Genomic DNA, 13,125 nt, shown 5'->3' on the forward strand with positions numbered 1-13,125 from the left:
GCACGGCGGTTGCGGCGGCCGCGCGCGCTCGTCTGCTTGGGACTGGAATGATCGTAACGGATTAAAGCCCTCCCCAGAACGCACCGAGAACCTGACCTACAAAGAGAGCTTTGGGATTGGAGTTAAAACTTCCCCAATGTTTTCTTTAAACTGCTTTCATATTAAAAAGATGTCCGTACTGCATGAGTGACTATGGCCGTGGGCACGGACCAGAGACAGAGGCTGCACCACAGTCATTGCACTTGAACCACTTGCTTTTTTTTGCAATGTACCCACGCGCCAGGGAACAGCTTTGCTACAGTCTCTGCCTCGGAGAAATCTGCTTTCTCCTGCGAGGCCAGAGGCCAACGCTGCTCACAAACCCCACCGCGCGCCTCAGGCCTCAGCCCCGGCACCGCGGGCGGCGTCGGGCGCGGGCTCCCAGCGCCGGCCCGGGAGCCGCTTCCAGGGGTCACTAGAAGGAGCTACGGGCAGTTTTGTCCTCCGCGAGCCCAGGCAGCCCTAGGAAAGTCCTGTCTGAGTCTTTACGCCCGAGCCTTGAAGCTGCTGGAGCCTGTACTGGTGGACGCCGCTCGCGCCGCGGTGCTGGTAGTGTTGTGCACTGGAGATGACGGCCCCCCGCGAGCCCTGGTAGGGAGCAGCCTGCCCCGAGCTCGGCAGAGCCATCGTCCGCAAGTCTGACTGCAGCGCCCGAGCGCCCTGGGGAGCAGCGGCGGAGCCCGAGGCTCCCGTGCAGGGCTGGGAAGCAGCCTCGGAGGAGACGGAGTCCGCAGGCGTTTGCTGGGCTGGGCTGGCAGCGGCCGGGCAGCTCTTCTTGAGGAGGCTGCTGCTGGCACTGCCCGAGTGCTGCTGGCTGCTGTAGTAGCCCAGGCTCCCTGCAAAGAGGGCAGAGTCTGTGGAGAGCGAGTGGGCAGGGCTGGAGTAGGACGTGGAGGAGAGGGATGTTTCTGAGGAGCCGTGAGAGAGGCTGTGTCCTGTCCTCTGTGCTCGATAGCTGTACCCAGGAGACGGGGTGAGGTGTCCTCTGTAGGGGGAAGAGCTTTGCTGGAGAAGGGTCTGTGATTCTGCCTGGGGACTGTCAGACTGCAAGAGCTGCACAAATCAGTAGGAAAAAGAAAAGGCACGTTAAGCCCAGACCAGCTTCCTCATTGTCCACCTCCTCACCACGCAGTTACTTAGTGTAGCAAGACCAGAGAGAACTCCAACAAACCCCATTTCCCCCTAAAGTTGTTTAAAGTTTTATTTCAGAATGTGCAAGGAAAAAAATACCTGGTAGCTGTATCTAGAAGGACTGTAGACTGCTGGTCCTCTGAGGGCGTCTGGAGTGTCTCCTTCTGCTGTGTCTGCAACGCACAGCACAGTGAAGATGTTAAAGTTCACCTCCTGGACTGAGGTCACAGGTGACACCTGCGCACTCTGCAGTTGTCTTGTTGTGCACACAGTGCAGGCAAGAGCTGCTTCCCCCATCGCTGCCCTTTTGGAGGGCCAAGAACCCTATGAAGGCAGCTGGAAAACCTCAGTGTGCAGAAACCAGTGGTACGAGTGAGGCTCAGCTACTTGCCTTGCTCCATCTCCACTCAGGCTCAGTGCAAAGCTCCCTGCAACAACATCAGCCTGTCCTAATGGCTCTGCACGGGGCCTAATGGCTCTGCACGGGGCCACCACACCTGCCTTTTGCCCCCTTGGCTCTCCAAGGCACAAGGCAATTCCTAAGGACTCTGTGATTCTCGGTCATGGGAATACTCAATGGCTGCAGTTATGGCTGAGGAAAGCAAAGCTGGCCTTTCTTTGATGCAGGGGTTCCTTCTGGATGACTTGGATTCAACTGCAAATATAAGTTGATCAGGCAACAAAATAACACTTTGAAACAAAGCAAGGAAAGAAGCTTTCCTCTCTGAATCCAGGAAGGCTTGGGAAGAAGTCGGGATAGGTCAGTCAACTAAACTCAGCCGAAACTTTTGAGCCCAGCCTCACAGTCTCATTAAGAACATGTCTTTGCAGAAAACTCCAGACCAGTTCATCTGCAACCTGAGATTATGCGCATGGCAAGACCTTCCAATGGGAAAGAGAAAGGCTAAGGCTGCCAGTGGTCTCCAAGGAGTAAATTGGAGGTCTCATGAACAGCAGGTTGGTTTGACAGACAGGCTGTACAGTCTTAATGCCACTGACACAAAGCAAAGGCAAAGTTCCTGAGTGCTACAGGCCAATGGCAGACTCTGACTGATCTAAATGCATCAGTGTGTTCTGGCAACAAGGTCTTGACCAAGGCAGAACCATTTCCCATGTGGAACAGCAGTCTGTCTCTCAACCAGCCCTCTGCCTGTGTGCGCAACCCCTGAGCTCATTAAGAGGAGATCAGTGATGCTCAGGCACCTGCTGACATCCAGGTTCTTCTGTGGAACCATCACTGGTTGGCACGGGCCATCTAGACAGCTTAGAACTATCAGGGCTACAAACAGGCCCATACAAGGAGCCTACCAGTCAAATTCCTCAAGCAATAGGAAATTATAAGAATTAGCACAGTATTGGCCCTTGATGTTGAATATCTGTCCACAACTGAAGAAGTCCTTTAAAAGATGCATTACAGTCTCCCAATCGCAACCTCAGTTTAGGCTTACATTCCCTGAAAAAAAAATCTGGAGATTGGTGTTAATTTAATCTTTATGGAAATAATCTTTTGAGAAGAAAGATTAAGTTCACAGAAAAGGATAAAACAGAATAGAGTACAAGAAGGGAGAATGTTTATACCTAAAACATACACGAAAACTCTGCAATTTTGTTTAATAGCCTCTAGCAATGGAGATTTCCCTCTACCCAGTCAGTCTCAATGTACATGTTCTTAACATAATTTCCATGTGGAGCTATTAGTTCTCCTGAACATTTGTTTTCCTTAGCTTTTTTTTTGCACCCCACATGGAATTCTACCTACCAGTTCAAGATTTTAATAATCTGCCTTCTTAAATTCCACGATCTCTACTTGGTTAGCCTCCTTCTTTGCCTTTGCAAAAGCAACAACCCAACGCTGCCTTCTAAGCTTTCTGTTCTCAGCCAGCTCCTCTTCCTTGGGGATCTACGAGGAAATAAGCAATGACTAAACATGACTGCCCACCATATGTTTTCACAGGAAACATATGCAGGGTCACTGCTGGTACCTCGTAGGTAGACACAAACGGGCAGGTAGCATCACAGCCTAACTCGGTGGCGGAGACTGGATGGCTCTGGGCCGCCTTCTCTGTCTGATAGAAGTTCCAGACTTGTCTAGCGAGGCTGGTGCCAAGGGCAGTGGCAGGAGCTGCCAGCAGACCAGACAGGGCCCTGCCGTGCAGGACGTTCCTCTGCCTGCCAGGGGTATCTGCAGAGCTTCCAGAGGAGGCAGTGAAACCCCTCCTGCTCCCACAGCAAGCTCCCATCAGAAAGGCTATGGAAAAGGACAGGAGGGGCTGGAAGCTGGAAGAGCTGGGGAGCAGGAGACTGCACAGGGTGGTGATTTCCTCTACTCATCTCTTGGGTCTTTGGACAGATTACTTTTGCTAAAGCAGGAAAGTGGTATCCACAGCAGGTTCTCTAGATACGATACACTGGAGCACCTGGCAGTTGCAGCAAACTGGCTACGGCCGCCCTGGGTCAGCTATTTCCCTGCACAGCCAACTAGTGACACACATTCCAGTGGTCTCCCACAAGGAAGTGTGCAGGGATAGGATGGTGGCTGCTTAACTCTGATCCTAGACAGCCTGACTTACACGTCCATGGAGTGCAAAGCAGCGCTGGGGGCTCAAAAAGAAGTTAATTCAGCATGTCCTTTCTCACAAGTACCTGAGTGTGTCCTGTCGAGTGAAGCAGCCCAAGACCAGATCTCAGAGGGCAGATGATCTTTTTGTACCAACAAATTAAAGAACTTGGAGTTAGGGGTAGGCAAGAAACACTCACTGTAAGGAACAAAGTCACTTTGCCCCAGCGTGTTTTCAGTTGTTGCTATTGCAATCACAGGGCTTAAGCAATGACTAAACTTCACATCAGGACTACAGCGCTGCAGCCTGACACGGCAGAGCTGTGACATCCCAGGGATTCTCAGCAGCAGCTTTTGGAGCACCTGGGTGAAACAGTGTTGGTGCTAGCATCAAACTGAGGCAGATGTCTTAAAACCATGAAACAGAACGTGCTGGCTCCAGCTGCCCTGTATTTCAGCCGGACGGGCCCCCTTCCCCTCTCGGGCTCTGCAGCAGAGGCACTGGCACGAGCGATGCCCGCAGCACCCACGGCTTTGCAGTAGTTGTTCTCTCTATGCCGTATCATGGATGCTGGCCTGGCCAATTGGAAATTTGGAAAGTTGGCCTGTCTGCTGTTGAGAGTCAGCAAGCTTCTTCCTCAGGACACAAGACCTTCGGAGACCAGAGTACAAAGCACCTGGCAGGTTCCCTGTGCCCCTGAAATGACACCGCATGCATCGGGTAGCTGTTTGCTGCGGGTGACTTGCCTAACAGTGCACTGCAGAGGTTTTCCTGCCCCGGCTTCACTCAGCCTTCTGCAAATTTGTGTGATCTGTCACTTCCTACCAAAGCCACTCTGCTCCGACAGCCCCACCTTTATATGCATTCCACAGTGAGTCCAAAGAGACCAAACCACACAAAGATTTTCATCATCAGGGACTGCACTTCAATAATGTCAGTGCAGAAGATGATCATAAATAATACAGCAAGATGAGATTTCTAGGATCTCCCTATTGCCATTTTTTGTTTCTTAAAATGTCAGGCACATCAATGTACACACTACTGGCAGTTTGTGCTCAAAGAAAAATTATCGACAAGATGAAGACTAGCTAAAAACCCTGCGTTCCAAAAGGTGAACACATTCTAACCTTCACGATCATGAGACAGACACATCTTCCCTCCCCCATTTCCTAATATCTGCACAAGACAGGCCACAAGGAGGGAGCAGGACCTGCTGCTTTTCTTGGCACAGGCCTGTGTCCAACTAAAGTATGTATTAAGTGACAACTGTAACTTACAGCAACTGCATTTCCCAGAAGTGTGACCTGCACACAAGCTTCACATTATCCATACATGCCCCATAAACAACCTACACAGGTTTTCTTCCTTTATATTATCTTCTACTAGGGCAGCAAGTACATGCATGTATAGTCCCAGCTGCTGCATGTGACACCAAGAATGGCAGGGATTCAACCTCTTCTTTATCTCCCTGATACTTGTCAGGCTGCTTGGGGGAGTCAAAATGTCTCAAACAAAAGAGATGGAAAAAAAAACCTATCATGCAGAGCATTAAGTTTTCACTACCTGGAGAAGAAGAGAGGTTTATGTAATAAAGAAGAATGAATTGACTTAGGTGCAGCCTAACTCCACTCCAGGTCTCAGGTGAGGCTGAAAAGCCAGATCCATAAGGCATATGGAATGCAAAAGACCTGTTGCAATAATCTGAATGTGTCTGCCCTTCTAGTCAACAGCCACCAAGAAAGTTATTTTGACTGGCTCCCACGGGCTTATTTCCAAAGGCTCCCAGTGACATTTCTGATAAAACAGAGGATCCTCCCCCTCAAAAATACAGAGGACATTAACAAAGATACTCCTCAGTGTACAAAAATAGCAAAACCCTGCAGTAGAGGCCACTTTGCAGGAAATGTTCTAGATGCACCTTCCTTGAACTGGGGGAAAAGTCTGACTGAGTTGATAGAGGGGAAAATCATTTCTGCTCAAGGCACAAACACTCACTGATCCTGCACGATATTCAGTAATGATACCCCTTAGCTCAGAGGGGGAAGAAAGAAATATCTAAGCAGAACTGAATTCACCTCAAAAAAAAAAAAAAAAAGATGGATTTTATGTAACTGGCATATATCTCAAGGAACCAGGAAACTTCAAATATAGAGGTGAAGAAAGACTCGGAAAAAGTCTTAGGAATTTAAAATAGTTCCTTCCACTGTCTAAAACCTGCACCTGCATTTTGGGGTAGTATGTCCACATATTCTGATAACTTCATAGTTATTAAATGGTAACATCTTCATCTCTAATACATAGGGGCAACTGAGGCAGTGATAGTGAACACAATTTTCCAAGGTCAAAAAACCTGTTACCCGCAGAGTCAAGATGCAGGTGACACTGAAACTCAGAGGCTTTCTAGGTTTAAGAGCAGAGGGAAATGGGCTCAGGAAGTATATTTGAATCCAGACAAAGTGTGGTTTGCAGAAGGCTTTTATAAAGCACAGATGGCTTTAAGGTTGAACTAACAACCAGCTTCACAGACAAGCTTACAGAGAGAACTACCAGAGGCAGTGATTTCCCGTGAAATGGGTGCTCAAAGGCTCGTGTTCTTACCTGCATCTCTCTCAGCAGCACTGTCGGCTGTCGGGGAGGCTTCCCGTCTCTGCGCCACCTTTGCGCCGCTTCGCAGCACCTTCTCCAGCATTCCTCGGCTCTCCCGGAGCCTCTCCACCGACGTCGGGACCATCCTGCAGCAACAGCAACCAGACAGGAACAGCTGAGGACTGTTGTCGTGCAGCCGGGAGCAAGGTGACCAACGCACAAGGGGACTGTGTGATTGTACAATCACACGGCAGGCTTGTCTTTAAAATCCCAAAGGTTTCTCCTTGAAAACGCTGGGAGGAAGGTAAATGCAAACCCCTGCCAGAGGAGGGAGGGATCAGATAAGCTCTCTCCACAGATAAGGAATCCAATTTTACAACTACTTTTGCAGTGTAGATATCCTCTTGGGGGATTTTAGACTGTTAGTCACTGGCTACCATGAGGGTACTGCCCTCAAAAAAATAACCTTTTTTTCCTCTCATCAGAAACCCTTTATAAACATCCAGCTCAGCAGACTGCCTGATTACAGGACACTTTCTCCCAGAAAATTGTTTCAAGCTTCAACAGCATTTTGAAAACCCTCGTGGTGTTTTAAAATCAGATGCAGTTATTTTGCACAGATGCCTTTTGTTTGAACTAAAAAACAGCAAAATTGTACCCTGTGATAACACAGGGTCAAGACAGAACAGCTAGATAGGGCAAGATTCCTAGCACAGGGGTATTTTGGCCATTTTGCCTATTAATGCTACTTTACCCTCCACATTTTGAGAAAGTCTCCACTCAAGTCTGGTGCTAGATGCTGTTCAAATATATATCAAAAGTGCCTGATCTGAGGGTAAAAAAGCAGAGAGCAAGTGGCTTTCCTAAAGCCAATCTGCAGGAGAAAACCAGAGCCACAAACAACCCTCAGACCCTTCCACCAATATTCAACTTACCATTCACTGGACTACCTGAGTCTCTAAGTATGTGTTTTAATCTGTAAAGCAGCAGCACCATGAACTGAGGTCCCCAAAGTCTTATCCTAGACACCAATAAATCCATGCCCTAGAACGTTGGTAATTTAAATATTGCAGTGTTAAATGCACCGCATACTATATGGGTATAAAAGGTGTTTGTGTGCCTTGAAACTTTACACATTCCATTTTTCTTTTTAAAAATATATTTGAAAAACTCTTCTTTACATTAGAATTCTGCTTGCTTTTTGTTTTGTCTTACAGCCCAGACATTGAAGTTCACCCTTCTCTGCTGCAGAAGGGAGAAGGGCCAGAGTTGCCACCTCATCGAGGTGAAGAGGGTGAGGGGGTGAATTCACACCTTCGTTGCTGCTATTGTTTTGCTGGAGACAGTTTTCTGCAAGGCTGGGTTTACTGGGCAGCAGCACATCTGGCTACATTGTGATGGCTGTATCTTGGCAACTGAAAGAGACACAGAAACTTACTTTTTTTAAATGAAAGCTATTGGGAGATATTGTAGAAATCAGCAAAAATCCGGGAACTGTAAAAATTAAGGCATGTAATTTTACTTCGCACTGTTTTCTTCTCTCCCTAGTATTATGCTACAGTGAATGGAAATTTATCAGAAACAAAAGCACTCAGAGTTAAAGATGAAACTGGCTTACAGTTTTACCTCACTAATATGCACTTTCTAAAATATTTTTAAAAGTGGAAGGGGAATTTATATTTGCTAGCCTCACCTATTAAAACACAGAACAGGAATTAAAATGGCAGTAAAATGATCCCATTTCAACATGGATCGTTATGATTTCATCTTTTATATTCAGTGTCCCGTGACAACAGGGTCTTTAGTCGCACACAGTAATACTTATTCTTGAAATTGTCTGTGAAATTGGAGCCACATCCTCTGCCACGGAGCAGCAGATAAAGCTTAGAGTAAAGAAATGATCATAGTGGAGGAAGGTTACCTTACTGACCCCTCATCTCAATGCACTTCTTCATTCAACTACATTTTTCATTCTTCCACTTGCAGGCAAAAGGAAGCGGCACAGGAGAAGGGAAGGAGATATCACACTTGTATAAAATAAATCACTAATTATCAGCTGACTGCATCAGTAACTGTCGTAACTGTCGCTGCCTACAGACAACATGATATATCTTACTTCACTGCTGACGTTCTTAGTTTTTTGGACACAAAATTAAGAATTTTAAAGTTTTTCAAGACAAGCATTTACCCTCACCAAGCTCCTCACAGCACCACAATAAACACGATTCCTCTGTTTATCAAACCACTGACTGCTCTCTAACTGCTCCTCAGAGCTACCTGTGTAGGACACCAGGGAAGCCAGAGTTGTTTCTGACACTGGCCCTCATTCTTGCATGCAAAGTTACAGAGGGCTTTGCTGGCTTTCTTTCTGAACAGAAGCCAGGCTTAGTACCACACACACCCAAACAGTCAGTTTGGCAGCAAAAAGATCAAGATTAAATTTAAAGAGAACCAGGTTAAACAGGTTTTAAAGGTTAAAACAAGATCACCAAATCTGTGTGCTTGAAAAGAAACTGAACAAAGACAGACACAACTGCTTAACTTTTCAAGAGTTAATTTTTCCTAAATTTTTCGTTTTTTTCCTAATTTTTCTTTTTCTTTTCAAACTTGATTTTTCAAGACAGATTTCCCTGCATCTTAGCTAAAAACTAAAGGGCAGGCTGAAAGGGCTGCTGCTGCTATCCTTTGTGGTTGCTTAAGCAATTACCAAGCAGAACACTGCAGAGACCCAACGCAATCCATCCAACTGCACACATTGTTAGGGAAACAGCCCCTCGGGAGTTTGTCTGTCTCTGTGGAGACATCTCAGGCTTGCTCGGAGGGATAACACTCACCACCTACTGCTGATGTTCTCCTGGGCTTTGCAGAGCGATGTTGAGGAACTAGCCCCCCTCGAGTCTGGTGGGCTGATCTCCTCGACGTGAGGCAGGGACGAATGAGAAGGGGAGAAGCCACTTTGTGGGGAGGACGGGGCTCGTCCTGTGGAGCCCGACAGGCTGTTGCCATCTGCGTCGGTCACAGAACTGCTGCTGCCCTGTCGGGTAGGAGTCCCTGCACAGCGCACCGAATCGCCTCCTTCCTTGGCTTCTTGTTTCCGCTTGCGATATTCTAGCAGAGAGACCTGGGAGAAAAACACAGCCCTAAGTCATGGAAAGCGTGGGGAAGGACCTGGGAAGTAAGAGTAAACTGCCCCCCGACATTGTTTTTGAAGTCTATTTCTCTGTGCTTGCAGAGAAAACTAAGCACATGGAGATCAGTATCTTCCCGAATCTGCAGGCTCTGTAGAAAGACAACTAAACGGTGCAAGCTTGGACCACTCATCAATGGAACTGCTTCCCACATTTTACTCACTATGACCAATATTTCAGCACAAATACCCAATTAATTGCCTTCTCCATCATCCTAAAATTTCCCATTACTTCATTATCAAAATTCTCAGTGAGTGTGACCTAAGCATCAAGTCTCTATATCCTCACCACTCATTCTCTCCGCGCCTTGCTAGATTTTACACAATCACAGAATCAGTATCAGTCTATCTCAAAAATGGAGAAAGAGAATCTTCTTTACAAAACTGCTCCCTTCAGAGAGCTGTATTTCCCCGTACTGACACAGCCAGGCTAGTACCAAAGCCCTGGTAAAACAGCACTTACTATTTCAGCCTTCCCTTAGTGCTGTTTCAATGCACTGAAAGGCCAACGGAAGGCAGCTCTGCTGATGAATTTATCACTAGGTTTCAACAAGTTTTATAAAGCTAGAATAGTGAACAGAGTATTTCCACACACATCAACACATAAAAGTTTTGAGATAATTGTTAAAAGGTAAACAAAACACAAACCAAAACACACGCAAAAAAATGGCCAAAACATGCAGAAATGGAAGTGAAATGAACAAGATGAAGATGTCCTGTCTAGCTGGACCTTTATAGAAGTGATCATGGGGGAAAAGAAACAAAAAAAGAAAAGATAAAAGAAAGAATAAATAAAAAAAAAGCACTAAAGGCACTGCTACACATCTCTGCAAGCATATGCTTATTTGTCCTTTCAGTGCCCTGTTCTAAACACAGCAACTCCTGATTTGCCATTTTGACTTCATTTTAATATCTGGAGGGTCACCGGCTTGTTATGAGAAACTAATACATATTTGTTTCCTATGAAACAATATTTTAATGTTTCTTGTTTCAAAGAGCTAAATTTTAAGTAAGAGAAGTCCATCTGCTTTTCTTGCAGTGTTACAGCATTTCCCTGTTAATGAGCTTTTTCTAATGAACAGCTTGCATTTTCTTTTGAAACACCAATTTCTAGTAAGGACCCTTTTCTTCCTGGTAAATAACCCTTCTACCAATTAGAAAAATTATACTTCATTACTGCTGAGGGTCTCAGCTCAGCTAGCAATTACTTACTGGAGGTTGTTTGCAACATGTTCTCCTTTCTCTACTAGTATCTTCATTGCAGTCACTGACTGACACCTTTCACATCAAAATACCACTTAAAAAATGCTCCTTTTAACAGTTTTGGGCTACTTTCACTCCAACTGAATACTAGATGCCGGGATTACCTGTCCAGATTACATTTTGGTGGTATTCTGTACACTGATTTTCTTCATTCTCCCCATTACCTCCTGATATTGACTGTTTCACTCAGGTTCTTGTGCAGGGATACTTGCCTTCTTCCTTTGTGGTGGGTTCTGGGGAGCAGATCGGACTCCTTCGCAAGCCCTCTCGCCACAGGGAGACATGGATCCATGCGCCGAGTCTTTAAGCAGTCCTGACTCGTGCCTGCTGAAATATCCTTCGGCAGGAGAGCTGCAGCCTCCTGCTTCTGAATTCATTGGCTTCCTGTCTCCCAAGGGAGCAGACCCTCGCAACAACCCATCTACCCGGGGCATAGCGTTCAAGGGGGAGAAGGCATACATTAAATTAAACTCTGTCCGAAAAGCCTGATCAGAGCTTCGTAGCAGCAGCTGGGCTTCCCCACTTTTCCCTGGCAAGTTCATCTCTGAAGCAGAGTTCATGGAGGGTTGTGGAGCCAGATCAGAAGATCCAAAGCTGAGCAGTGACGGCCGTTCCGGGCAGGTGCTTGTACTGGAATCCAGGTACCCACCCTTCAAATCCAGGTCTGTTCGGAGGCACAGCTAGAAAATGAAACAAGGATATAGGAAAGGGTGAGAAGTTAGGCAAAGGGTTAGGCAAGGGTAGGGAAAAAAACCTTTGGTCAGAAAGCACTTCACACAATGCTAACTTAGAGCTCTCCAGTTCCATTCTTATCACCCCTTGGGCCCTTTCCTACACTGTTTTATTCTTTCTAGAGGGGACTGTTTGAGGACTAAGCAGTAATCCAGTTTAACATTTCACTATGAGATGCCCTTTCCCCTCTGGAAGTCTTACTGCAGGAGGAGGACAAGACTCAGCACTATCCCCAGGCAGTCAATGAAGAATAGCTGGCATCTTCAACTGCCCCCATATACCCCCAAGTTAATGTTAACACCTAGTGCTAGTGAGGTTCACTATGAGGACAGAACAGACAAGATTTGCAATCCAATTGTTGTTTCATTAGCCAAGTTCTCAACTGTCCCCAAAACCTACTAAAACCACTACAAACTACAATACAGTGCCCAGGGCTTTAAAGCCATTTATTTTCACTTATTGTCAACTTCAGCTATCTCTAACAATGGTACATTCATTTAATTCACACTACATTGCTACATTTCACATTCTCTAACAAAACCATAGCGGCAGCATCTTTGCTCTGTCAGTTTGCACTTTGCACTGACACAATGGTATATACACTTCTCTGCTCTGGGTGCCAAGGATCCTCCAGGACAAAGGCATAATCGTCTCCTTCACCCCAGTAATAACCCAGGATCTTGGGCAATAAGCAGAGCCGACTTGGTTTCATCCTCTCTGCAGCACAACCATGCTCAGGGAAAAAGCACAGCCGCACCAGGCACCACATCTGCCCTGATGCTACTGAGTGCATTTCCTCGGCCGATACACAGCTCTGAGCAACCTCCTGCAACAGAGATGAGTGACTGTTTTCCACAGTGAAACAGTCTCTGGCTGTAGTACTTCATTTTTAAAATAATCTGGCAACTAAAAGTACTTTTCTTGCATCTCCTCAACGGGTTAAGACTGCAAGTGAACAGGTAATAAATACTAAAGAGAGTAGGTCAGGTATCTGCTTCCAGCCAGTTATCAGCGAAGACTTTCCCTCTTTCTTCACCAGTTTCTGTTTTGCTGCCACAGAGTAAATAACCACACACTGCTTATCTGCTAGGCTAGGGCCAACCTTGATCCTGGTGTTTCCAGGTTTCCCAGACCTCTTGCTTTCACCTCTGTAGCCCAGACATATTAGGTCTTCCTGTGGCTTGTTTCCCAGTGGGGTTCATAAGCAATAAATCCAGCCTTCAGTTAATGTCACTGTGACTTCTTTGCTCTCTTGTGATAACCCTGCAAGTTCCCCTCATTTTATTGCAACTTGTGCAGCCCCCCACTTTTCATGATCCTCCACGCTCTCATCCCCCCTGTCCCACCACCGTCTCAGACCCACGCGCACGCGTGCCACAAACACAAGGGAGCTGGGGTGATAACTACCTCGGGTGACATGGACTCAGGCCGATGCGCAGGGGAACTCTCAGGGGAGGACACGTTCTAGAGGAAAGGAAAACATGTTGCTATTCATCTACTTAAACAGTCAAAAAGCACAATAAAAAACAAGCATAGAGGTTAGCCACACTTATTCTAAGCAAAGACTGTCCCAGGAATTTGACCCAGTTTAGATGGCAGCTCTATCATTAAGTGGCTTCTAGAGCTTCC

The 13,125-nt window shown here is 46.5% G+C and overlaps 1 protein-coding gene across 4 annotated transcripts in view; it reads right to left on the bottom strand.

Moving 5' to 3' along the window:
• Nucleotides 1-441: 441 nt before the first annotated feature.
• The window catches only part of SETD5 (SET domain containing 5), a 41,445-nt gene continuing 28,761 nt past the window's right edge, over nucleotides 442-13,125 (bottom strand). For all 4 annotated transcript variants that reach the window (XM_026052539.1, XM_026052540.1, XM_026052538.1 and 1 more), the window contains 6 exons: nucleotides 12,904-12,960; nucleotides 10,977-11,444; nucleotides 9,149-9,435; nucleotides 6,327-6,460; nucleotides 1,270-1,343; nucleotides 442-1,092 (listed from right to left, as the gene is read on the bottom strand). In XM_026052539.1, coding sequence (XP_025908324.1) covers nucleotides 502-1,092; nucleotides 1,270-1,343; nucleotides 6,327-6,460; nucleotides 9,149-9,435; nucleotides 10,977-11,444; nucleotides 12,904-12,960 — 1,611 coding nt within the window. In that variant the 3' untranslated portion in view covers nucleotides 442-501. The remainder of the gene's footprint in view (nucleotides 1,093-1,269; nucleotides 1,344-6,326; nucleotides 6,461-9,148; nucleotides 9,436-10,976; nucleotides 11,445-12,903; nucleotides 12,961-13,125) is intronic.

The sequence above is a fragment of the Nothoprocta perdicaria genome, unplaced genomic scaffold (assembly GCF_003342845.1).
Source record: "Nothoprocta perdicaria isolate Ctin4 unplaced genomic scaffold, notPer1 scaffold_9, whole genome shotgun sequence".
NCBI classification, from domain to species: Eukaryota; Metazoa; Chordata; class Aves; order Tinamiformes; family Tinamidae; genus Nothoprocta; species Nothoprocta perdicaria.